Below are 26,067 nucleotides of genomic sequence, written 5' to 3' on the forward strand. Positions count from 1 at the left end.
TGATCTTCTCTATTTTCATTTATTCAATGTGTAAGTCAACCCCCTTCAAGACAATATTAGCTAAAACCATAAAGATGATACAATCAGTGATGAATGTATTTTTTGAACTGTAATTTTAAATTATCTAAATATCTAAATACTAAAATATCTAAATATCTAACAGAGGCCTTTTTTCTTGGTGCAAAACCAAACGTGTACACACATGTATAGAGAGCGTGATTAAAATAATTTATAATATTTACTTGATTACCAATGATTGATTTTTTAAATTTCCAAATAGCAAAACTTTTTTTTTTTTTGCTAAGTGTTTTCCTATGACATATTTTAGAGAAAATAGAAATCTGAGGATGAGTTTAATCCTCCAAAGACTAGAAGGTATGTCTATTTGACATACCTAAACTGAAAAAAGGTTGTTTAAGGGAAATTTTTTTTTCTATTTTCTTTTGTGCTACAGTTGAAAAGTTCACAAGTCTCTGATATTTGCAGAGCACTGAAGAGAGATGAAAAGAGATATGACTGAATTAGTATTGGGAGTGAGATTTCTGTATGTGTTGAAGCAATGCAGGCTCTTCAGTCAATCTAACTTTTCTTCATTCCTCAAGATCAAGACAGCCTTTTACTACTAAGGACAATACTTATAGTACGTCATATCTGTATAGCATTTTTTATTTTTCAAAGCAGTTAGTTTTCTCACAATATCACCGTAAAAAATTAGGTGATTTTCATTTCCTGAGAGAATTGTCTAAACCAGCACCAAAAAAATTTCAGGAAAAAGAGACAATAAGGTTGAACAGTAAAGAATATGGGATCTGAGTGATCATTTGGAATAGATTATTTTTGCTTTCTTAGTATTTTCTGAATACCTTATCTCTTCATATAAGAAACTCAAAACATATGTTAATACTTCACCTTATTTTCAATTCAGTACATGTGATGATACACTCTGAATTCAGAAAATAAGTCAAGGCAAAGTTCTAAACTCAAGTGTTTGGTATTTTGAAAAACAAAATTGAGAAAAGTTCATAAATATTTTATGATAATATTTAACAATTCTACTTTATAGACAATCAGTGACTTGAATAGGTCCTAACCTTAGTAAATGCAAATAAAAATATTTTTGTAATATAACAATGTAATTTTTTGAAAATTAACCAGTTTCTTTGGGACAAATAAAACTCCAAAGATCACATTTCCACATATATTCTATTCTTGATGTGTCTGAAGTAAGAAATAATTAATGAGACTTGCAAAATCTGAAAGAAAAGGAAACAATAAGAGATCAACATTGAATTAATAATGGTTATTCATCAAAGTAACAGCATATAGTCACCAAGATGCATATTTTAAAAGAAAAATAGATTAGACAAAGTGAAGCAATTTTCAGAATAAGGTACATCTGCTGTGAATAAGAAGTCTGCAGAATGAATATTCTATAGTAAGCCAGTTAGTATCCAATTCATGTATAGAGGGAAATAAAAAAAATAGCCTAATAGATTTTAATTAAATGTGCTATGTCATTGAGCTAGATGCCTTGATAAATTGCTGATCAGCTTTTTGTTCATCATCTTTCCAGACATTAATCCTACAAAGCTGCTCCTTTTTGGTATAGGATCATGAGAAGTCGTGAGCAAAAGACAGAATGAAATATGGAGCACAGATCCTTATCCCCTCATTTACTTTCAAATATCCCAGAATGAACAAAAAAGACAATATAGACAATGATCATTTTAAAAGATTTTACTTTATTTGAAAGGCAGAGTCACAGAGAGGGAATGAGAGAGAGACAGAGAGAGAGAGAGAGAGAGAGAGAAATGAAGAACGAGAACTTTCATCTGTTTCACTCCCCCAGTGGCTTTAATGGTTGGGGCTTTGCCAGGCTGATGCCAGGAGCCTGGTATTCCACAAAGGTCTCCTACATAGGTGGCAGGTGCCCAAGGACTTGGGTCATCTCCGCTGCCTTTCCAGGCACATTAGCAGGGAGCTGGATTGGAAGTGGAGCACCCAGACTCCACCTGGCGTTCCAATATGGGGTGTCAGTGTCACAGACGAAGGTTTAACCTGGTGTGCCCCAACTCTGGACCCAGAATGAACATTTTAGAACAACATTATTGCTTGTAAGAATGTCTTTTTTATTACCATTCTGAGGCTAAAATGTTTAACAGTTGAAAAGATGAAACCTTGGATCAAAGTGAATCAACATAAAGCTTAAGATCAGTACTCTATTCTGTGAAACCATGTGTTATATATTTGTTCCAATACTATAGTCTCCACTACAGTAATCTGTAGATTCCAACAGTGTCTTTGAATCCAGAACGTGAACTTTTTTTCCAGTTTTCACTGAGATTGCAGCATAGAATCTTGTTTCTTAGTTCTAATGCTACATCTGACACCCTGCAGGTCACAGAATTAAAAGAGAAGTTTATTTTGGTGCAAAAGGTTTTTTAAAATTCTTGCACGGTTTTTGTAGTACTCTTCCTGCTGAGACTGTTCCTACTGCTAAGATACATAAACTGCTTGGGTTTATGTAGCAAAACGACAGAAAAATAGATCAGATGATAGATGACAGACTAGATAATAGATAGATAGACAGATAGATAGATAGATAGATAGATATAGATAATATCAAAACAATTAAATCATTACTTCCAGGATGAACACCTAGTAACAGTCTCTATACACTTGGTTGATTAAGGAATCATTGCTAGCCCCATCCTAGACTTGTGCTTCTCCTGGGCGTGATGAGTTTCAAGGTCCTGGATCTTACTGTGTTAATGTGTCTGATTAAGTTTCCACCTAGCTGTTCTGGAGTCTGTTATGCATAGTTTCTGCTTAATGTTTTGTATCTTTAAACATATGAACAGAAGCTTACCTCTGAAGCCAAAAGTCCAAGGTTAATTCCACTTAAAGTTAAAGCGTTAACATCATACCATGTGCTGATTTTAGAGTCACAACCCTAAGAAAAAGACACCACTCAGATTAACCTGGAAATAGAAATGGTAACATGCAAAATTCTACTACAAAGAAAAGACAAATAGAGAAAAAGAATTTGTCAAAGTTTAAACAAATCAACGTCATTCTGAAGACTTTTAGTTCATAGAGTTTAATATGATAGACCACAGGCCACATCAGTTGCTAATTTTAAAGTTGCTTAGATGTTGATATATAATTTAACTCAGAAATATATGAAATGTCAGAAGGGGGACTGCTTTTCTGCATAGTATTGCTATATATATACATATATATATATGAAATCATTTTAGGTGGTGATATATATATATATGATTATTGCCCAAGTGGTAGATGTTTCTTAAAAACTGTAATGCTCTATTTATTGATGAAATAATCATGTAACTGAAAGTATACATCTTAAACGTCATAGTATAAACTAAAGAATTAGAAGTTTTTGGGATGGAAATTCCTAGTTTATCAAGATTCCATATTTATAAATAAATATTGTTGCTGATAAATTTACCTCTTGTTTTTGCCTGAACTTACCTGTACACCACTTGTCATAGCAAGGGTCCTCTCCCTTCAGTTTTAGCCATCCCATGTACACTTTTGCTTCTAGTAGTGTAGTTCTCTTACCAATTCTACACACATATTTTTTGTCAAAATTGCCTCCTCTTTCTACAGTTTTTTTGCACAAAGGTTGAGGATGAAAGTTGACAGTATCTGGAGCACTTAAATCACACTCACAGAAAATTTATTAATAATTTTTTATAAATTACACAGTACTGTAATTCACCTAAATATGTCATCAATTTAGTGAAATGACTTAGAATTCAGTCCTCATATAGAATACTGTTTTAATGTATAATTTGCTCAAATTATAATTTATAAATTATAATTGCAAATTAGCTTGCAAAACAAACCAAAAATACACTATAAACACTTAGAGAAGCCTTTTCTTATCTTTACCTCTGGGTAAGTTGCATTCAGTGGCTCATCACAAAACCATTTTCCCAATGTAGAGTTTGTGCAAGAACATGGCACCTGCTCTGAATTTTCCTTATTCTTGTTCTTTATCCAGTCTGTGTAATTTTGTTGGCCACAACACTTCAACTAGGAAAAAGGTTTAAATTTCGCTATAAAATATGCAAATTCCAGTTGATTATATATTTCCATATATGTTGAAGTAGTTTTGTGTAGAAAATTATTAACTTACTCTCTTATTGAAATATGGGGACTCAAATAAATAAGGCTATAGTTATTCATTTGTTTAATTCTTTATTTTATTGCTGATATTGTTGTCAACCAAAGCTAAAGATCTCCACATATACAAATGGGTTATGGTTGGATTTTGTATGTGAATTTCATCTTATGGAAGATATATTTGGCATGCTCATATGTAGCTATGTTTAGGATCAGAATATAGAACAGAGATTCACCTGAGCCATATTTTGCTCCTAAGTACAGCAGTTCTTTTTATATTTATTGAGAACATTCTGCTATATGTTTAGTATACATAAAAAGAGATTCAGAGTTATTTTTAGTTTCTTATGGTTAACATGATGTTAACTTTCAATTTTGTATTGTGTATAAAATTGTCACAAAGAACCAAATAAAAGATAATAAAAATAGTTATGAAATAATAAAACTTATAAGAAATCTCTCATTTCTAGTGCTGATTCTGGAATCCAATTGAGTTGAGTTGGAGGATGAATCAGCTCACATATTAGTCACCTAGGAAATAAGGGAAGGTGAAGTGAATATTTCATTATTTTCTGAACTTGCTATTGGAAGCTATACCATCAGTAGTGCCTATGTTATGGTGTGTACCAATGGTCTTTGTACAATCTAGAAAAACAGTGCTTCAGAGTCAGGGTACTGAAAATTTAACCAACCAAACCTACATACACTATCTCAGTTATATCCATGACTGAGAGTTATAGCTGAAGTTTCATTGATAGTAGTGATATCAGACACAAGGTAATTTTCTTGCTTATCAATTTATGATCACAGAGGGTTTAGTCCTCTGCTACAGCTATAATGTAATCTGAAAATGCAATAAATGTACAGACCACATTCATCAGAGAAAAATGAGTAAAAACATTTGCAATTCTCTTAAAATTCAATTCTGTTATTATCCATACTAAAAATAATGACTGTTTTTATGTGCAGCATCTAGTGTAACAGCAAAGATGGTTCCAGATTGTGAGGGTTTGAAACTTGGCTCTGTCACTTACGAGCTGTATAATTCACATTAAGTTATTCAATCACTTTGTTCTTCAACTATAAAATGAAGATAATAGTTCCTAGCTCATTGAATTGAGAGTATTAAATAAATTAATATATGAAAACCACTTACAAAAAGGTCTGACACTATATAAATGGTTGTCATTTTCTTTATTGAATGCTTACTATGTTCCGGATGCCAGGCTATTTCTGGAAACCATTTGGCTGACAATGCTAGTTCTCTTACCCTTCCACTGACCTGCCCAGAGAAATCTGAACTGTGAAATAAAATTCTAACATTAACTAACAAGTATTAGTTGTTCGTTGTGTCTCATATCTAAAGCTTTCTATACACTCTACACAATACTTGGTTTATTTCTGCCAACCAGAAGTAGGGGTTACTATGCCCATTTTATTAAGATGGAATATGAAATGTACAGAATTATATGTTGATAAGGCTATGGCATGGCATTTCTGTGCTTCAGGCTCAGACGTTGACCACTGTGCTACTCTACTGCTAGCAGGGACTGCTGCTTAGTTTTACCTCTCAACAGGTGCAGCAGGGCACACTACCTCCCTTGGTGAAGCTAGTTAACCATGCACATCATTTGTCCCAGAGAAGGAGACAGCAGTTACAAAGGAAAGGATAAATCCTGAGATTTCTAAGTGGAGACAACACTGTCCCACCCAGTTCATTTGGAAGAAGTACATCAGCTTCTCATTCCTCTGCTCCTCTCACTGCCCCATTGTGTATCCTTCCCCTAACCCACAGCGGTCACTTTTACTTCTAATTTTTAGTTTTACACTAGTTGCATCTTACTGTTTTCTGCAAAGCATTTAGAATCATCCATTTTGGTATGTCTTCCGGCTTATCTTTGGATCCATATTCAGAAATGATCAAATCGATCTTATCATGCCATAGTTGGTAAACCTGTTGAAAATTGCATTAACAGCAAAAATTTTATAAAGATTTTTTCTGATGGAACCTCATAAGAGAGTATTCAATGTCAGTTCATTCATGCTTAATCCTAGTTGTTTTTTTTTCTTCTTTATTACTTTGATATCAACCTCAGTGAATGTCAAAGCATTTGTTCTTTACCTTTGTAATAGAACTTTGTTATAGAAAATGACGGACTTTGTTAACTTTGTCTATAGGAAGACTGTATGTTAGTCTCATTATTGGGGAGGAAGTAATTTTCCATGCTCCTAAAAACTAAGGGTTCCGTATTTGTCTTCATACTCTCAGGAAGCATTGTGAAAAACTTGGACCAAAAATGACTGGAGTGTACCCTTTCAATGGAAACTAATTTTCCTAACGTATTTCAAGGCTATTTTACTCTATGGGTATCTCTGCATTTTGTAGTTTATAACTTACATTCTCTTATAATTTTATAAATTGTGAGTAACTAAAGTTATAAAATGATTCTTGATCACAGCAATGCTAATGATTTTTTTGGTGAACTTGCAATTAAGTCCTCCTTTCTCCAAGACTGTTTTGCATATATTAAGTGATAGCCTATAGAAGTGTTGTCTTGGGACCAGTGCTGTGGAGCAGCGCGTTTAAGCCCAGGCCTGAAGCGCCGGCTTCAGGGTTCCGGTTCTAGTTCCGGCTGCTCCTCTTCTGATCCAGCTCTCTGCTATGGGCTGGGAAAGCAGTAGAAGATGGGCCCCTGTGCCCACATGGGAGACCAAGAAGAAGCTCCTGGCTCCTGGCTTCAGATCGGCGCAGCTCCAGCTGTTGAGGCCATATAGGGAATGAACCAGCAGATAGAAGACCTCTCTCTCTGTCTCTACCTCTCTCTGTAACTCTTTCAAATAAATAAAATAAATCTTTAAAAAAAAAAAAAAAGAAGTGTCCTCTCTTTGGAATTTCCTTTGAATTGTTTTTTTTTTTCTTTTTAAGTTTTATTTATTTGAAAGTTAGACTTACAGAGAGAGAAAGAGAGAGAGAGAGAGAGATCCTCCCATCTGTTGGTTCACTCCCCAGGTGGCTGCAAAGGCCTGGTTCACCCAGGAGCAGGGGTTAGGAGCTTCATCTAGTTCTCTCATGTGGATAACAGGGACGCAAACACTTGGGCCATCTTTTACTGCTTTCCAGGGCCATTAGCAGGGAGCTAGATTAGAAGTGGAGCAGCCAGGACATGAACCAGCACATATGTGAGATGCTGGTATTGCAGGTAGTAGCTTTACCTGCTATACCACAACACCATCCCCCTGAAATGATATTCACAATTTACTGCATCCTTAATTAATCAAAATGCTAAAATCATTGACATATTTTTATAAGAATCATGGGTTTTTTATATTAAAATTATCCTTTTACAATATTGGTAAAGTTCAGAACACAACATCTTGACACATTGGATTTTTTTTTTTATTTGATAGATAGAATTACAGACAGTGAGAGAGAGAGACAGAGAGAAAGGTCTTCCTTCCGTTGGTTCACTCCCCTAAAGGCCACCACGGCTGGCACTGCGCCAATCCGAAGCCAGGAGCCAGGTACTTCCTCCTGGTCTCCCATGCGGGTGCAGGGACCCAAGCACTTGGTCCATCCTCCACTGCCTTCCTGGGCTACAGCAGAGAGCTGGACTGGAAGAAGAGCAGCCGAGACAGAATCCGGCGCCCCTACCAGGACTAGAGCCTGGGGTGCTGGTGCCGCAGGTGGAGGATTAGCCAAGTGAGCCACAGTGATGGCTGGCACATTGGTTTTTAAGTTAAAAGAAATTAAAAAAACTGCAGAAGCAAGAGTTCACTCTCTGTCCTGCCCCCACTTTTCTCCCTTGGATCAGGTCATAACAAATTCTCTGATTTGTCTCTCCTGAAAGTGGATCAGAAGACTCTCCTTCCAGACAGAGCCCCCCAAAATGTTAACAAATAGGCCTCATTAAGGTTTCTGAGTTTTATACCATTATCATATGCTTTTGTCCACCAATTATACTAGGTACAATGGCTCCCAAAAATACAGTCTTTCCTGGGGCTTTAAGTCTTCATTTCAGAATCTCTTGAATCATGAAAACTGTTTAAACAAATTTGTTATGCCTTTCTTTTGTTAATCTGTCTTTTATTATAGGGGGGTCTTAGCCATGAACTACACAACTGGAAAAGAAGCATATTGCTTTCTCTTCACTATGATACTACATAAAAGTGATCGAGTCTGAATGTTTGGGGAAAACACATTTCTGTTCAAAATATAGAGAAAAGTAACTTAAACATTTAAATGTTTATATAATTTTGATAACCAATTCCTTATTTGGCTCTCAACAATGTAAAAGGATAGGGAGAATAGATTTCCATTACCCGAGTGAGAAGACAAACATTCAGAGAATTAAATTATTTGCTCTCCCTTATAATGAGCTGACACTTTTAATATGGTTCATATAATATTATTCAAGGGACTGACGTGGTGTAAACGTGTTAAGATACCAGTGACGCCAGCATCCCACCTGGGTGCCCCTTCACTGCTCCACTTCTGAAGCAGCAGCTCTCTGCTACGACCTGGGAAAGCAGTGGAAGATGGCCCAAGTCCTTGAGCCTCTGTACCCACATGGGAGACCTGAATGAAGCTCCTGTCTTTGGCCTGGCCCAGCCCCAGCCATTGCAGCCATTTGGGGAATGAACAAGCAGATGGAAGATCTATTTCTCTCCCTCTTGCTCTCTAATTCTGTCTTTAAAATAATAAAAAAAAAAACCTTATGAAAAATAGAAGTCAGTGGGCACTGCAGCTCACTAGGCTAATCCTCTACCTGCAGTGCCGGCACCCCGGGTTCTAGCCCCCGTCAGGGCACCAGATTCTGTCCCAGTTGCTCCTCTTCCAGTCCAGCTCTCTGCTGTGGCCCGGAAAGGCAGTGGAGGATGGCCCAAGTGTTTGGGCCCTGTACCCACATGGGAGACCAGGAGGAAGCACCTGGCTCCTGGCTTCGGATTGGCGCAGCACACCGGCTGTAGCGGCCGTTTGGGGGGTGAACCAACAGAAGGAGGACCTTTCTCTCTGTCTCTCTTTCTCTCACTGTCTAACTCTGCCTGTCAAAAAAAAAAAATAGTAGTCAAATAATTTCCTATTGTATTATATTATCTTTGAATAATGAAACTAAATAGCTGGTGGGAATACTATAATGATTATAAAATGCATACTCATTAACTCTTAGTTACTCATACATTTATATTTTAATATATTGCAGAAAAATTTGAATAAAGGAGAATTTATATCTGTTTTATTTTCTAAGTTAACTTTTATTTGGAACAGAAAGATTTTTCCATTTCATATTGCTGGTAGGGGAGGAGGGAACTTATGGCTTCATTTATACTCTAAATCATTATCTGGGAGATTCAGAGTCCATCTGAATGACAGATTTGTATACAAGTATTTTCTTTTGTTTAAGATTTATTTTTATTTGAAAGTCAGAGTTAGAGAGAGGGAGAGAGACTGAATCCATCCATTGGTTCGCCCCCCTCTCCCCTCAATGACTGCAACAAAGCCAGTAGCCAGGAGCTTCATCTAGGTCTCCCATGTGAGTCCAAGGGCCCAAGCACTTGAGCCATCTTCTGCTGCCTTTCCAGGCTGTTTTCAGGGAGCTGGAGGAGAAGTGGAGCAGCCAGGACTCATATGGGATGCTGGCTCTGCAAGGGGTGGCTTAAGTTACAATGCCAGCTCACACAAATATTTCCATGTATAACTAAGTGATTGCTATGTAAATAAAATCCCCCTACAAATATTCAGTATGCCAAGCCTCCTATGAAGCACTAATACATCTTCAACACTGAGTTAGCCATTGTAAATGGGAAAAAAGAGCTGGAGGCTCATAAAAGCTTAGAAAAATTGATACAAACAAAGCTGTTAAATTTGGGGTCAGCCAATAAGTGTTCAAGTCCATACTCTGTCATTGGGCTAGGAAATATGTTAGCAATTATTTCTTATCTCAAAGGCTCAGCTTCCTTCTCCATAAAGTAAGACTAACCACGTGTCTCTAGAGGTTGTTAGGTAGAATAATAACATAATGTAATTAGAATGCTTATCAGAGTCACCAGCACTTGGCATTTATTAATTGGTAGTAGTTATTATTTTTAATATATGTAACAGAGGGACATCTGAATAGTATTGAAGCTCAGATGGGTGACTCAGATAAAACATATTTAGGCATTCAGTGTAGTTATGAACTATATTCAGGTTTTATCATAAGGTTCAAAAGTTTTGGGATCTGATACTCTACTACCAAAACAACTTTCCAAGATCCACCTTCTGTGTACAGTCCCCAAAATCCCACACACAGATGCATGGACAAATATGTGCAAACACATACATTTCAGATATGGAGAGAAGAAATTTTAGCTTTATTTATTTACTTATTTATTTTGACAGGCAGAGTTAAACAGTGAGAGAGAGAGAGACAGAGAGAAAGGTCTTCCTTCCATTGGTTCACTCCCCAAATGGCTGCCACAGTCGGCGCGCTGCACCAATCCAAAGCCAGGAGCCAGGTACTTCCTCCTGGTCTCCCATGTGGGTGCAGGGCCCAAACACTTGGGCCATCCTCCACTGCCTTCCTGGGCCACAGCAGAGAGCTGGACTGGAAGAGGAGCAACCGGGACTAGAACCCAGCATCCATATGGGATGTTGGCGTCACAGGCGGAGGATTAACCAAGTGAGCCACGGTGCTGGCCCTGAAATTTTAGCTTTAAATTACAGGCTAGTGACAGCAGGCCCTGGGTGATGAGACATGTAGTACAGATGCCAACCACAAGACAGAAAGTAGAGCTGAGGGCAACGATGTTACACAAGATAGATTTTGTTAAGTTTTGACCATTACATCAGAGAGTAAATACAGAGAAAGCTTATGAATCCTATAAATTAATCCGGGGCTGCTTCAAACTTAAAGGAAGAGACAATAACTCTTGAGAAGCTATTTTATTATTGGAACTTGAAAAGCTGTCACTAAATGATTATAATGGAGGTAGATATTAATTATGTTTTACAGATGACATAGGCTCAAGGCTAAGTAGGTTGTTGACCTCTATATGATTCAAGGCCATGTTCTTCCCACTATCAGATAACCATCCATGATACAGACATCTTGACTGAATGGCAACACTGAAATTTCATAATGAATTAACAGCAACCATAGTCGGTGGTAGTCAAGTTTTAGCATCAAAAGGCTTTTTTCTTGGCAATTTAGTATGTGTTTCTTTGAACTTAATTTGACAACTATCAATCTTACTCTAATTAATGTAATTATATGGCTCATGGCATCATCTGTGCAAAATATGTGAATTATTTAGTCCAGCTTATTTAAATAAAATTGCCACATTTCAAACTTTTACAAGTCTAGATGTATTTCTTTACAAGGTATAATATCATACAGCAATTGGTCAACAGTGGCAACCTAAGCTAGCTGCATGTGAAGGAAGATGGGGTACAGGGACTTGGGTACCTACAAAGCAGTGTGGCTTCTTTTCCCGCTATGCTGTTATTTATAACTATTTTCTCAAGCTTGGGCAACAAAACAAAAGAAAAGCTCCTCTTACCCATCCTTCTGACCTGAACGCTACCCCTTCATACACACAATTCTAGTTCTTCCCTCAAATAACTTTTCCTTCCAATGGCATTAAACTTTGGCTTAAAAGCACAAAGCTCTTAATAATATAAAGTTCACGATATTTAATTTCAAATAACAGGATGCACTGATAAGACTTCATTTTTCATACCTCCTCTTTCTTCGTGAAGATGAGTGCTGACACAATAGCCTGAACAGCAAAGGCAAATACCAACAATACTGCATACTAAAATAGAAAAAAAAAAAAAAACAGAGGTGATAACTCTACTAGTATATATTTTAGATACAATTTAATAAGAAAATGTGCCTTACATGAATACCTCTGAAATTTCCTACTTTCCCAAATATAAGTTAAATTATTGAGATAGAAAGATAAAGGAAAAAAATCAATGAATCTGTGGATAAGAAAAAGATAGGAAGAAGTGATCATATTTCATAAGAACCTAACAGACTGATCTAATGGAATTGCTAATGACATCTTTTTAAATCATATCTAAAACTATTACAGAAGAGCTTTCAGGGGCCGGCACTGTGGCGCAGCGGGTTAATGCCCTGGCCTGAAGCGCAGGCATCCCATATGGTTGTCGGTTCTAGTCCTGGCTGCTCCTCTTCCCATCCAGCTCTCTGCTGTGGCCTGGGATAGCAGTAGAAGATGGCCCAAGTTCTTGGGCCCCTGCACACACGTGGACGACCAAGAGGATGCTCCTAGCTCCTGGCTTCGGATTGGCCCAGCTCTGGCTGTTGCGGCCATATAGGGAGTGAACCAGCAGATGGAAGACCTCTCTGTCTGTCTCTACCTCTCTCTGTAACTCTGTCTTTCAAATAAATAAAATAAATCTTTAAAAAAAAGAAGATCTTTCAATATCTGGACTTCTACTTAGGAAAAAAAAAAACAAAAAAGCAGAAAGAATAATGAAAGCAAATGCAATAGTAAATTTAATTTGGGATCTACATAAATCTTTAAGATTTATTTCTTGATTTATTTGAAAGTCAAGAGTGACAGAGAGAGAGAAAGGGAGAGACAAAGAGAAAGGGCCCTCCCATCTACTGGTTCATTTCCCAAGTGGCCTCAACTGCCGGGCAGAGGTGAGAGGGAAGTCAGGAGCCTGTGACTCTTAAATCCCACATGGGCACAAGGACCCAAATACTTGGGCCATCTTCTTTTGCTTCCTCAGGCTTATTAGCATGAAGCTGGATTAGAAGTGGAGCAGCCAGGATTTGAACTGGAATTCTTTTTTTTTTTTATTATTATCATTTTTATTTATTTATTTTTTTGACAGGCAGAGTTAGACAGTGAGAGAGAGAGACAGAGAGAAAGGTCTTCCTTTTCCGTTGGTTCACCCCCCAAATGGCTGCTATGGCCGGTGCGCTGCGCCGATCTGAAACCAGGAGCCAGGTGCTTCCTCCTGGTCTCCCATGCAGGTGCAGGGCCCAAGCACTTGGGCCATCCTCCACTGCACTCCTGGGCCACAGCAGAGAGTTGGACTGGAAGAGGGGCAACCGGGACAGAATCCAGCACCCCAACCGGGACTAGAACCCGGGGTGCCGGTGCCACAGGTGGAGGATTAGCCTAGTGAGCCGTGGTGCTTGCCTGAACTGTAATTCTAATGTGAGATTCTGGCATCATGAATGAGGGCTTGACCCACTATGCTACAACCCAAGCCCCTGGACTAATTATTTGAAAATTTAAATATTGCTATGCAAAACCAAACATAATTATTTTCACGTTTATTAGACCATTATATTTCTTTGAATTTATGGTCGCTTCAGTCTTCTTCACCATAGCAGCATACATTATTATATACTATCTTGAATTCATAATTTTAAAAGCTTGGCAGTATGGATAGATATTAGACAAATATGTACTGTTAATATTAGTAATCTTGCATATTTTAAACATTTAATATTTTTATTAAATATTCAAATGAACTTTTCTACTTGACATTTTCTATTTTTATAGAAAAATATGGTCTTTATATCTAGAAATATAGAAATCACATAGAAATCTCACTTAACCTTCAATAATGAGACTAATACCAGCAGGAACGAATGCACAAAACCATTCTAAAAATGACTATGTATCTTGGAGTTAGAGTAGGTATATGGAAAATCACCTTTAAATGAATGAATAGCTCTTAAGCCTGTATGGCTTGACAAAAACTAGATTGTGAGAATAGCATGGTTAAAGGGAAAATGTGTTGATCAGCAAGTATTGGTATTTTCAGACGAGTGGAGAAAGGGTCTTAACAGCAAAAGATAGTGGTGCCCCCTCGATGTGGTGCTCAGAAGGGATGGTGCTGTCTTGGTTCCAGAATGAGACATATTCACATAACCCTTATGATGGTGTCTATCAGGCTTTCTCATTCAGATGCAATTAATAGTTGAATCCCATGAGACAAACACTTGTGAGGTGCTTAGGTTTTGCTCACACTAGTTTCCTCCTTTTTGCTGCTATGAACGAACCCCCAACACTATACCAGTAGTAGGCTCTACATTTCCTCTGCCTGATGGAATTTTGTAGCAAGGGAAAACTCAGGATCAGCCCGCAGGCCATTTCTGTCTGGTTTCCACAGGCAAAATCTTGAGGCCAAAAAGAGAATTGCTAAATGTCTTGGAAAGAGAGAATGTTATAATTTAAGTGGAGAAGGTAGGCTTTGGAGGATAGTGAAAAGAGACAGTGAAGTCTCTTTTTAGACTCAAAAGATTCTGAGGCTGATTCTGGAAGTCTGTGGGATCCCAGTGCACCTTGGCTTCCTGGCATTGCCCTGATGAGGACAATACCTAGAGGGAAATGATGGTGTGGTTTCTAGCCTTGACTAAAATGTTCGTGCCACGGTGATGTTCGCATAATAATAAGGAGCAAGAGTAAAAAGTGATAGCAACTCTTCCTATGTTAGGCATGATTCCTTTGGTTGCTGTGTAATCAGAGAGCTCTGTCTCAGGGAAGGATCCAAGGTAATGACTTCATACCAGTCCTTCATCAAAGGTTTTCACTGGCATGCCCACAGCATCATATGAATGCACAGCAGCCTCTTTGCAACCCTATGCCGTTCACAAAGCAGAATGAGTAGACTTGAATCAGGAACCACGTGATTTAGGGTGTATCCTGAAAACCAGTATGCAGAGCGACCACCCAGACTTTTAGTGTCAGGTAATAGCACAGTATCTCTGAATTCTTTCTGGTAAGGGACAAAATGACAGCAACTGTATTCTCTGCCTCTTTGACAGGAGAGTGGCTGGAAAGCACAATTAATTTGATTCAAAAAAGTTTAAGGATAAATTTCTTTTGAGTATATAAGCTGTGATTCACACCTGCTACATGTATGTACATGGCTTCTGTACAGGTCAATGTTACCGATTATAAATTATCTTTTCATATAATTTATGAGAGACAGTGGGCTAGCCAGATGTCAGGGTCTGTCCCATTCAGCACTTAAAATTTCTCTGTTAAATGCTACTGTTTGTTGTATCAATTAGAAGTTAGCTTTCCATGTGGCACTGACAGGGAGAAATGTAGACTAGAGATCCTACCTTCTTCCCTCCCTCATTCCTTCCTTCTCCTTTTTTCTGCTTTGATAAGCTACTTTGCTCGAGACTTTTACACACTCCATTCTGATTTTAGCCTTCAGATTCTTCAGTTTGGTAAACTGTAGTTCACCCTAGGAGATGGATTTCCATTGATGTGACACTGAAAATTAAATTACTTAGAGTGTAGGTATGGAGGAACTGATTTGATCCCTGGAAAACTAACCAAGAAACCCTTACCTGGAAGTTTATTGGGTTATTCCCAAGGATATATTCTTTTAAATATCATGGTGGCAGAAATCATTATTGCTTGTTTGTGTGACTTGATGCAACAATATAAGACATATATTCAGGTTTTTGAAGTGAAATACATACCAGGATTAGGAGCCATAAGATTTCTTTATTAATTCCCAAATAACCCAGTAGACAAAGAAGAACAATAGCAGATCCCATTCCAACCAAAATTTGAGAAATATGTATTATGAAGTGATTATTTTCGTCTGTGGAAACCACAAAATGACTTATTATACAGTTATTTTATTTCCTACTTAATAATAAATACAGCATGCCTAATATACAATTTGAATATTAATGCATTCATTTATTCACTCATCAACAATTTTGTTAATTAATATCTATGATTTAGGTGATCCTTTGTACACCATCAGCTTATTACTAATAAGGACAATTTCAATCAACATTTTATCTTTTCCCCAACAAGACTATTACTCTACAAGAGAACTTCAAAAACTGTACAGAAAAATTGAATTAAAAGATGTTTGCTTTGATGAAAAAATGCTGAAATCCATACATAGTTTTTCATAACATGAAGTCCCAGGAACCTGCTGATGACCCCAAATAACTATTCATATGGTCAATAAATTACCTGTTTAATGCCTAGGGGTGTGGCACAGATAATAGGAGTGTAAATATCAATATCATATTAATATGAGAATTGATCAAAATTGTTTATAGTAATTATCATGCATTTACTGTGACCCTGAGAATTTAATGTATTAATAAATTCCTTTAAATAATAAAAATGAAAAATACATGTATATATTTTAAAGAAAAGAACAAATACATAAATTAAGTATGCCCTAGGATTGATAAGAGAATGGTAAAGGCAGTGGTTCACTGGAGCCAGATTGTACTGCCTCTTAAAAGCCAACTGCTGAGGTGGGCATTTGGTGCAGTGGATTAAGCCACAGCTTTAGATGCTACATTTCATACCAGGATGAGTTCAGCTCCAGACTCTTCTCCCAATCCCAGCTTCTTGCTGATGTGTACCCTGGAAGGTAGCAGGTGATGGCTCAAATAGGTGGTTCCCTACCAATCACGTGGGAAATCCAGATTGGGTTCTACCTCCTGACTTTGGTCTGGCTCAAAACATGGCTGTTGTGGGGATCTGGGGAGTGAACTCGCAGATGAAAGATCTCTGTCTGTTGTCTATTTGTGTTGTTCAATAAGGTACCCAGCATCCAATAGCCACACAAAGATTTTGGGTAACTGAAATCTAACTTCATTCAATCCGGCCAAAGATAGGTACATGAAAACAACCCTTAGTCTAATGGTTTCTAAATTTCTGTCTACAGTGACCACAACACAAAACAAAGTGGTAAGAGAACATTAATATAAATAGCTAAAGATTTTTCCACAAAGTTAAAGGTAATCAATTATTTATATTTTTTTATTTAGGGAATATTATGTTTTATTTTTGGCACTGGGATGGTGACAGAATATGGTAAGTATATTTCAAAAGAAATTATTTTATGTGGGTGGCAAAACTATGTTGATCTCCATTATCTATTTTGTAGAATTTTGAGATTCCAGAGTTAACAAAAATACACAGTCTTCCCTTTTCTCATGCCTTTTGCTTAGTCAAGTTCATAAATTCCCCCTCCTCTTTTATGGTCTTGGATTCAAGTTCTATTTTTTAATAAATTGTTTCTGAAACCAGTTGACAAGGGCCTTCAGAAAGAACACTGGCTGATACTTAATGAATTTTAGAGAAACACTGCCACCTGCTGAATAGACAATGCATGCAGTTATCTAAAGGGATGCCTTATTTATTTCATTGAGAGAAAAAATAATACATACCCAAAGCTGTCAAAAAATTATTTCTATCTAATAAAAGCCATGTACCAAATCCTACAAATAAAAGTCCAAGAACCTAAAAAAAAAGACAATCGACAATCACTTTTAACTAATTGCCCAAAAAAACCATTATTTTTCTTGCACTAAATGATTAAGATTCTTACCAAGAAAGCTCCATTAATAAGATTAAGAAAATACTTAAAAATTAATATTTTGTTTTTTCTTAACATTCTTTTTCTCCCTGGATATTGATGGTCCTGAAAAGATAACCAGAACTTTTAGTAAAACATCAGCACTACAGTAACTTTCAATAACCATGCTTAATCATGTCCTTTACATGTGCATTTCTCTTTTCCCATCAGTTGGCAGTATAGCATCCATCCAGCCCCAAATATAGGGATGTGTTAAAGATATCATGAAATTGTACTTGTATTTGTCTTTTTTTTTATTTCTTTGTTTTTTTTTGTTTTTTTTTTTTTTTTTTTTGGTTAAGCAGTTGAGATGGAGAAGGCATTTATATAACATGTTAATAATCAACCTTTCTGCACCTTCCAGTAAAGTAAGAGATTTTATTTTGTTTCATCTTCTTGCTAGAAATTCTCCTCAACCTCTGCTTAAGCTCTTTTTCGGGTCTGGAAATTCCATTTCTTAGAATAATTCCAGTTCTTCATTGAGACATTGTTTCATTGAGAAAGGCTTGGAGGCCTTTCTTTAAGTACAAATTTTTGCCTCTCTATTTTTTCACATACTTTTCTTTTTCCCATATTAAATTGAGGTAAAAGGTCTTATATTATACCAATATAACTCTCAAGTATAGCACACAGTATGTACTCAATTGATATTTGTTGAATCAATGAATGGATGGATGGATTAAATTAGTTAATCTATAATTTAGTTTGCTGTACAGTTAGGAAAGGAACTGTATAAGTTTGTTTTCATTAAAAAATATTTTTCTGATAATCAGTTTTCATAAAACACTTGTGGAGAAACCAACACTTATCCCATTGATTTTGGTGATTTATAATTTTATGTGAAGGTCTTAAATTTCCTTTGGTATGTTTCTGAGTTTTCTCTTTTTTTTTTCATTGTTTCAACTCTAGCTAGCACCACAATTTAAAAAGTACTATGGTTTATGGGGTTTTAACTAATGTTAACTATGTATAACTGACATAACAAAAGCAGATATAAGGAAACTAATGTGAAGCTAGTTAGGAAGAAACCAATGCATTGAACTGAAGCATGCACTGGAAAGTAGGGAAATCAAAGATGCTTGTGTTAGTGTCTGTCAACTCCCCTCCCTATTGTGAGGCCCTCTGGTTCTTCTTTATAGCTTCATGAGCATGTCTGTGCTTTGAATTCTTCCTTTGCTTTGAACCTGCCTTCTGTTATTCGGCTTCCCCAGTTTCTAACCTATAGTTTTATTCCCACATTTTTCTAATCCCTGTAATGTTTTGATGGGACATTCAACTGGAAAGCCTACCAGATTTTGATTTCAGTTTGTCTATCAAGATGTTGTAGATCCATAGTTTTGGCTTTAACTCTACTTATGACAGTATCTGGGAAAGTTGTGAGCATTACCTACAGATTGAACAAGAATTTGGGCCCCAAATCTTAACCTCTGTCTTTTTTGTTTGTTTGTTTGTTTGACAGGCAGAGTGGACAGTGAGAGAGAGAGAGAGACAGAGAGGAAGGTTTTCCTTTTTCCGTTGGTTCACCCTCCAAGTGGCTGCTACAGCAGGCACATTGTGGCCAGCACACTGCGCTGATCCGAAGGCAGGAGCCAGGTGCTTCTCCTGGTCTCCCATGGGGTGCAGGACCCAAGCACTTGGGCCATCCTCCACTGCACTCCCAGGCCACAGCAGAGAGCTGGACTAGAAGAGGAGCAACAGGTACCGAATCCGGCACCCCAACCTGGACTAGAACCTGGGGTGCCGGTGCCGCAGGCGGAGGATTAGCCTATTCAGCCATGGCGCCAGCCAACCTCTGTCTTAAAATGAGAAAGAGAAAAGTGACTTAACAAACCAGAAATCCCTTCAGTATCATTGGTGTGAAGTGTGAAGACATGGACTTGAGTGTTGATGTGCTAATAATTAGCATGTTAGATGGTATCAAATTGAAATGCTTTATCAAAAGTCCCAAATGTAGAAACAAACGGAAGTTCATGTCTCTCTCAATTCAAGATGGGTATTTGGTTCTCTTCTATGAAAACATCTTAGAAACCTGGGCCTAGCTCAGACTGGTTCAACATATAGCTCCCAAGTTTGCTTTAGGTATCATCCTTTGTAATAAGCAGGAAGGATAAGTAAACTCAGTCAATTATCTTCTAAGAAAGGGAAGTGAACATTTCATATTCCATGTGCATAGTCTGGGTCACATGGTAATACTCAGCTGCAGGGCCAAATACATGCTCCACAATTACAAGGGCAAATACAAAAAGATAAGGAGAAAAATAAGACTTGGATACTATTTCAACATGCTTTACTAGAGGAAAGGAAGACTCAAGGGTGATCAGAAAAATCTTTTTAGGATGCAAAAATAAAAGAATAATGGTAGTTACTAGAAATATAAATTTTGGCAAAGAAGTAGTTTATAAGAAAAATTCATAAACTTAATGTGATAATTGAGTTTGAACTGGCAGAGATATCTGTAATGGCTTTATTCTATAATCACTGGAAATTAAGTGCAGATAGATCAATAGCATAGGCTATGCAAACTCATCATTCATAGAGACTCAATGCAATGGGAGTGAAAGAGAGAATGGACTGAATTATAGATATAAACGATCAGAGGTTTTATGGTAGAGAACAATAGAATTAAGAATTTCAGGCCAGCGCCATGGCTCAATAGGCTAATCCTCCGCCTGTGGCTCTGGTACACCGGGTTCTAGTCCCGGTCGGGGCACCAGATTCTGTCCGGGTTGCTCCTCTTCCTGTCCAGCTCTCTGCTGTGGCCTGGGAGTGCAGTGGAGGATGGCCCAAGTCCTTGGGCCCTGCACCACATGGGAGACCAGGAGAAGCACCTGGCTCCTGGCTTTGGATCAGCGCAGTGTGCAGGCTGCAGCGGCCCCTTGGGGGGTGAACCAATGGCAAAGGAAGACCTTTCTGTCTCACTGTCCACTCTGCCTGTCAAAAAAAAAAAAAAATAAATAAATAAATTAAAAGAATTTCAGGGCAGGGCAAGGAAGCAGCATTTTGGTGCAGTAGGTTAAGCTGCTGCTGCTTATGAAGCCAGCATCCCATATTGGAGTGCAGGTTTGAGTCCTAGATACACTTTTTCTGATCCAGCTCCTTGCTAATGTGCCTCGGCAAGCAGAGGGGATAGCCCAAGTGCTTGGGCCCCTGCTGTCCACTGGGAGACCTTGATGGAGTTCCTAGCTCCAGGCTTTGGCCTGGCCCAACCTTGGCAGTTGCAGCCATTTGGGGAGTGAACCAGCAAGTGAAAAATCTCTTTCTCCCTCTCCCTCTCAGCATTTCAAACAAATAAATAAACAAATGTTTATGTTAAAAGAATTTGAAATTTTAATATGACTTTACAAAATGAAAAGACAAAGCATGGTTTCACGGAAACCAGTGGAGGAGGAAATTTCTAGAATAGGGTGACATGTTACAGAGACTGAAAAGGGTAAAAACTCAGTATTGTGCAAGGCAGTCACCTTGCTGAGAAGGATATTTGCAGTAATTGCAAAGTAACAATGCAAGCCAAAGAGTTAGAACACAACACACTGGGTGTCCAAGCAATGAGCCACAGAAACCCATGACTATGTTTACACAGATTGGTAAGAAGAGATGATCATGTGTTGGGTTTTTCAGTCACAAGCCCCATGTGTTGGAAACAACGTCAGTGAAAAGAATGATGTGCCACACAAAGGTACACAGTAAGTTAGTGTAGTTCTTATTTGTGTATTTGTGGTGTGAAAGATCTACAGTTTCTTTGCTATAAATGAAGAATTTGTTCTAAACTTCATGAAATAAAGCCTTGGGGTGGTATTTCTCTTGTTTAATTTCTTATTAGTTAATAAATGGTCCAAAGACAGAGATACTTTTAATAGTTTACAGTTTTAATAGTTTAAGTAGTTCATAATTCACTTATTTGTAGGCTTTATATTTCACTAAACTTCAATTGCTTGTAGTATTGTTTTAGTATTTCTTCTTAGTGCCAGCAGATGGCAGCACAAAAATGAACAAATTGGGGCAAGTGAACAAATCAAATATTAAAACCTGTGTTCAAGCCAGTCCCCAAAAGACAGCTATCATATGTTTCCGTGGATCTGTGGTAACTAACAGAGTATCTAAAATGTAACGGAGTGAAATGGACATTCTGAGATTCAATGATTGTCTACAGCCATTGTCTCTACTGTTGAGGACCAGTGCTTTCTTCTTCATACTATTTGTCGAACTCTTTACTTAGGGTAGGGTTAACCTTATGAGTATAAAGTAAACTGAAAAATAGATCTTTGTAAAAATTAAGACCGGAATAGGAGAGGTAGGAGGAAGAAGGATTGTAGCTTGGGCAAGAGGGAGAGTAGAGTGGGAAATATCACTATGTTCCTAAATCTGTAAATATGAAAGACATGAAACCTGAATACCTCAAATAAAATTAAAAAAAAAAAAAAAAAAACTTGTGGTCAACTCTGAACTATAAATTGGCGTGGTGTACAGGGAAAATACAAAACAGAGAAGTTTCAGAGAGAAGAGGAATTATACATGGCCCTTGAAGACTAATTTAGAATATCCATCCTTCTTAGGACCAAAATTGAATGAAATTGGGGATATGCAAGACAGGTGGAACTCTAAGTTCACAAACTTTACAGTGAGGTGTGAGTAGGCATGTCTCAAAGTGGTAAAAGACAAAAAAATAAGGCTGGGAAAGTAGACCAAATAAAGTGCATTATGGATCATGTGTACTCTGTTAAAGTGGCGGAGGCAGAGAGAGAGAGAGATGAGATCTTCCATCTGCTGGTTCACTCCCCAGTAGCTACAACTGCTGGGGCTGGGCCCAGGAGAAGCCAGGAGCCTGGAGTGTCTTCTGGATCTCCCATGTGGGTTCAGGGAACCAAGGACTGGGACATCCTGAGCTGCTTTCTCAGGTGCATTAGCAGGGAGCTGAATTGGAAGTGAAGCAGCCAGGTCTCCAACTGGCACCCATATGGGATGCAGGCAACACAGGCGGTGGCTTCATTTGCTACTCCACAATACCGGCCCCAAATCTAGAACTCAAAATCACTGTCTCAATAAGCTTGCCAAACTCCAGTATCATTATCTGTAAATCCAGCTTTTAACAGTGGGCATCTCAAAGGGATTTCGTGAAAATTAAATTAAATTATAAAGCACTTAACCTAGCCTGTTTGATTGTTATCTATGATTCTTATTATAGAAATATTAGGATTGTACAAAGGATATGCGCTTGAGAATTAAAACTAAATTAAACAAAGAAATATCTTCTCTGCAGCTATTTTTAGCACTATAATAACAGATATTTAAATTATATCATTACCACCCGAAGAGCAAAACAGCTGTTGAAAGATGCTATTAAACTGAAGTTATGTCACCACTCTATTAACATTAGGAAGACATTCTTTCTTGTTGGATAACAGAAGCAGAGTTCTCACACAGTTTTTTGTTCTCTCAATAAATAGACATCATGTGCTTTCTATGTTGTGCTAGGCCAAAAGTCAACCAGACCTGAGTGATCTTCAAAATCTAAATGAAGTAAGTGTTTATTCTCAAGAAAATAAAAAGCTATGCAGATTAAAAAGTCAAAGGCAACCTCTTCCTGTAAGCGGCCTTAGGTGACCTGCGAAAATGGTTCGCTACTCACTGGACCCAGAAAACCCCACAAAATCATGCAAATCAAGAGGCTCGAATCTTCGCGTTCACTTTAAGAACACTCGAGAAACTGCCCAGGCCATCAAGGGTATGCATATCCGAAAAGCCACCAAATACCTGAAAGACGTCACATTAAAGAAGCAGTGTGTGCCATTCCGTCGGTACAATGGTGGAGTTGGTAGATGTGCCCAGGCCAAGCAGTGGGGTTGGACACAGGGTCGTTGGCCCAAAAAAAGTGCCGAGTTTCTGCTGCACATGCTTAAAAATGCAGAGAGTAATGCTGAGCTGAAGGGTTTGGATGAAGATTCTCTGGTCATTGAGCACATCCAGGTGAACAAGGCCCCCAAGATGCGCCGCCGGACCTACAGAGCCCACGGCCGGATCGACCCGTACATGAGCTCCCCGTGCCACATCGAGATGATCCTCACTGAGAAGGAACAGACTGTTCCTAAGCCAGAAGAGGAGGTGGCCCAGAAGAAAAAGATATCCCAGAAGAAACTAAAGAAGCAAAAACTTATGGCTCGGGAATAAACTCAGTATAAAATAAATACGAATTAAAAGAAAAAAAAACTCAAAGGCAAACTAACATACACAATCTGAGAATGTAGTTTCTATAAATGTTGCAAATAAATGGATTTCTACTGAACACTACATAGTTGATAAGCCACAGTTTCAAGGTAAATTCAATTATAATTTATAACTTTTTAATTATTGGTGCATTTTATTCCTTTTTGGTTAATAATATTCTAGTTAAATTATGATCAGTTTATAGAGTTGTTAATTTCTTTCCAAGGCAAAAATATAATAGATGCATCACCATGAAATAATTTATCTTCAGAAGGGATTTTAATAATTTTTCCTCATTATTATCACTTTGTTTGACAAGCTAAACTTTAAGAGAAAGAGCAATTTAAAATTGTTTTTAAACTATGTTGATTTCTAAAATTACTTAAATTAGCTTTTGGAATTGATTTGATGATTTTTAAGGGAAGTTCAGATTTATGCTGTTACCAGGAAGTGTAGTTTCTTTCAGAGACTCAATGAAATGTTTGCTTTAAGCTTATTGAAGGCAAATATATTTCAAATGATGCGTAACCACTTCCTCTTAGAATTTAATGCTCTGTATGCAAACATTTAAAAATTAAGATTAGAAATGCGTTATTAACAAAAAAAATTTCACATTTTACACAGTATATATTTACTCCATAAAAGGAACTTAAATATGTTTTGGGGCTAAAATTAAATAGTGTGGCAATACTTAAATCTTCAGAGTTTAGATTGAAATAGCAGGTATCATTTTAAAAGAATTTCAGAAAAGATGTTTTTAAATTGCTCACCACACACGCCCCTTCAGAGGACTTGATGGGGATGGATTGACAGTTGATTTTTCCCCTATTATCTTGCAAGACAAAAATAAAAAACTACTGACTTCTCTTCCATACTTCTAAGTCCCATCGCTATTCAGTATTAAGGTTTTGGGTAATGAACAATTTGTTCGTGGGAAACTCTATATTTACTAGATGCAAGTATAAATATAGTCCAGAAACATCTTAAAGATCAATATGCCTGCATTAGGGGGTTATAACAAAATGTCATCTCTTCATCAGATATTTTCCAAGATTATTTAAATATTAAAAATCTACCTGGAAAACAAGTGTAAACTCCTCAGTCAGCTCCTGAAACGCAGCGCGCGTTCCAATTCAGAATCGAGATTGTTTGTCCTTCTAGGGTACCTGTACGTTAAACTCGGCCTGGCTTCCTTGGGATTGGCTGTTGCCGTGGTTACGCTTTGTTTGGAAGCTCAGGGCTCCGTCTTCCGAGCGAGCACAGGCGTTTCGCCGCTGGTGGGTGAGCCGGGCCCGTCGAGGCTGACATTCGTGTCGGGGGGGGCGGCGAGGCAGTGCTTTGGCAGCGCAGACGGAGGCAGGTCCCTCACGGTCAGGGCCGCGCGTCCAGAAAAAAAGGGAACGCGCAGTTCCACGAGGCGCAGGGATTTTCGCAGCTCTCCTGCACTTGAAAGTCCTGAGGATTCCTAGGAACTCCCTCCAGCCCGCCCCGATACTCACCTAGTCCTAATTCTTTTCGCGTCTGCCTCCCTACTGTCCTCCCTAGTTCCCCATCCCACACATAATTTCCGGTTACCTTATGAAGATTTCCCGCCTTGTCGTTTATGGGGGCTGAAGTGAGGCGGCGTTCTAGGGCTGCCTCGTGTGGTGTTAGCTTTCGCTGATTCCAAGGGATTCGTTGTCACCCTGAAGTAATTCACTTGTGGTCCGTTGGCAGTGGAACCCAAGAGGGCTGCACTTGTCCTGTGCCGAATCAGTAGCTGAAGGTGGCAGTTGAGGGCTTGGAATGCAGCTAGTCAGAATGGAGACGTGCGGGATCTGTACTATCTTTCGAGGAATTAGTATGCAAAACAAGAATGTAAACTATTAACTTTTATGCTCATCATATGTCGAGATAGCATTTTGCGTGCATTGGGTTAAATAAGCTGCTAAACTGACTTTTACCTGTTGCATCCGTGCTCAAATACATAACTGAGCAGGGCTCACCTGAAGAGCCAGCACAAAGGGCCTCGAAAGGAAATGGTTCTCACTTTCACCCTACTCTCCTGTCTCTGCCTCTACAAAGCGTTTTGTGTCTTCCTGTATTTTATAAGCCCAGCGAAAGAAAATTTCCATCCGTAACCTTTAACAAAGCTTTGGAATCGCCTTTTCGGTTCAGTTATAGCACTTTGTACTGGTTTTGTATGGGTTTTCGTTTTGTTTGCATTGCAGAGGGCATCTGGTGAGTAAACGTATTTTTAGGTAAGCTTTAAAAATTACCCAGTAGTATGTATTCACGGTAAACATAAAAACAACTCGACGTAAAGGTAATGAGGGAAATTTAAAAATTCCTGT

At 38.0% G+C, this 26,067-nt stretch overlaps 3 protein-coding genes across 15 annotated transcripts in view; 2 read left to right on the plus strand and 1 right to left on the minus strand.

Moving 5' to 3' along the window:
* On the minus strand, positions 1-25,506 carry TSPAN19 (tetraspanin 19). The gene is made up of 9 exons (XM_051845715.2): positions 24,811-25,506; positions 17,507-17,599; positions 17,346-17,418; positions 15,621-15,745; positions 11,872-11,946; positions 5,996-6,106; positions 3,919-4,062; positions 2,870-2,953; positions 1-1,253 (listed from the first exon to the last, which is right to left on the minus strand). The coding sequence occupies exons 2-9, from the start codon at positions 17,570-17,572 to the stop codon at positions 1,185-1,187; spliced, it is 747 nt and encodes a 248-aa protein (XP_051701675.1). The 5' UTR covers positions 17,573-17,599; positions 24,811-25,506; the 3' UTR covers positions 1-1,184.
* LOC100353915 (large ribosomal subunit protein uL22-like) lies at positions 23,085-23,737 on the plus strand. Its single transcript, XM_051845717.1, has one exon. It carries the CDS (start codon positions 23,144-23,146, stop codon positions 23,696-23,698), a length of 555 nt encoding a protein of 184 aa, XP_051701677.1. The 5' UTR covers positions 23,085-23,143; the 3' UTR covers positions 23,699-23,737.
* LRRIQ1 (leucine rich repeats and IQ motif containing 1) overlaps positions 24,928-26,067 on the plus strand; it is a 239,590-nt gene continuing 238,450 nt past the window's right edge. For 11 of the 13 annotated variants that reach the window (XR_516764.4, XR_007919512.2, XR_007919513.2 and 8 more), the window contains exon 1: positions 24,928-25,011. The gene's annotated coding sequence lies outside the window, so the exon portion shown is untranslated. Of the gene's footprint in view, positions 25,012-25,461; positions 25,975-26,067 lie in introns of those variants that run through there. The other 2 variants (XM_051845709.2, XM_051845708.2) reach the window with 2 other exon arrangements.

The sequence above is a fragment of the Oryctolagus cuniculus genome, chromosome 11, assembly GCF_964237555.1.
Source record: "Oryctolagus cuniculus chromosome 11, mOryCun1.1, whole genome shotgun sequence".
NCBI classification, from domain to species: Eukaryota; Metazoa; Chordata; class Mammalia; order Lagomorpha; family Leporidae; genus Oryctolagus; species Oryctolagus cuniculus.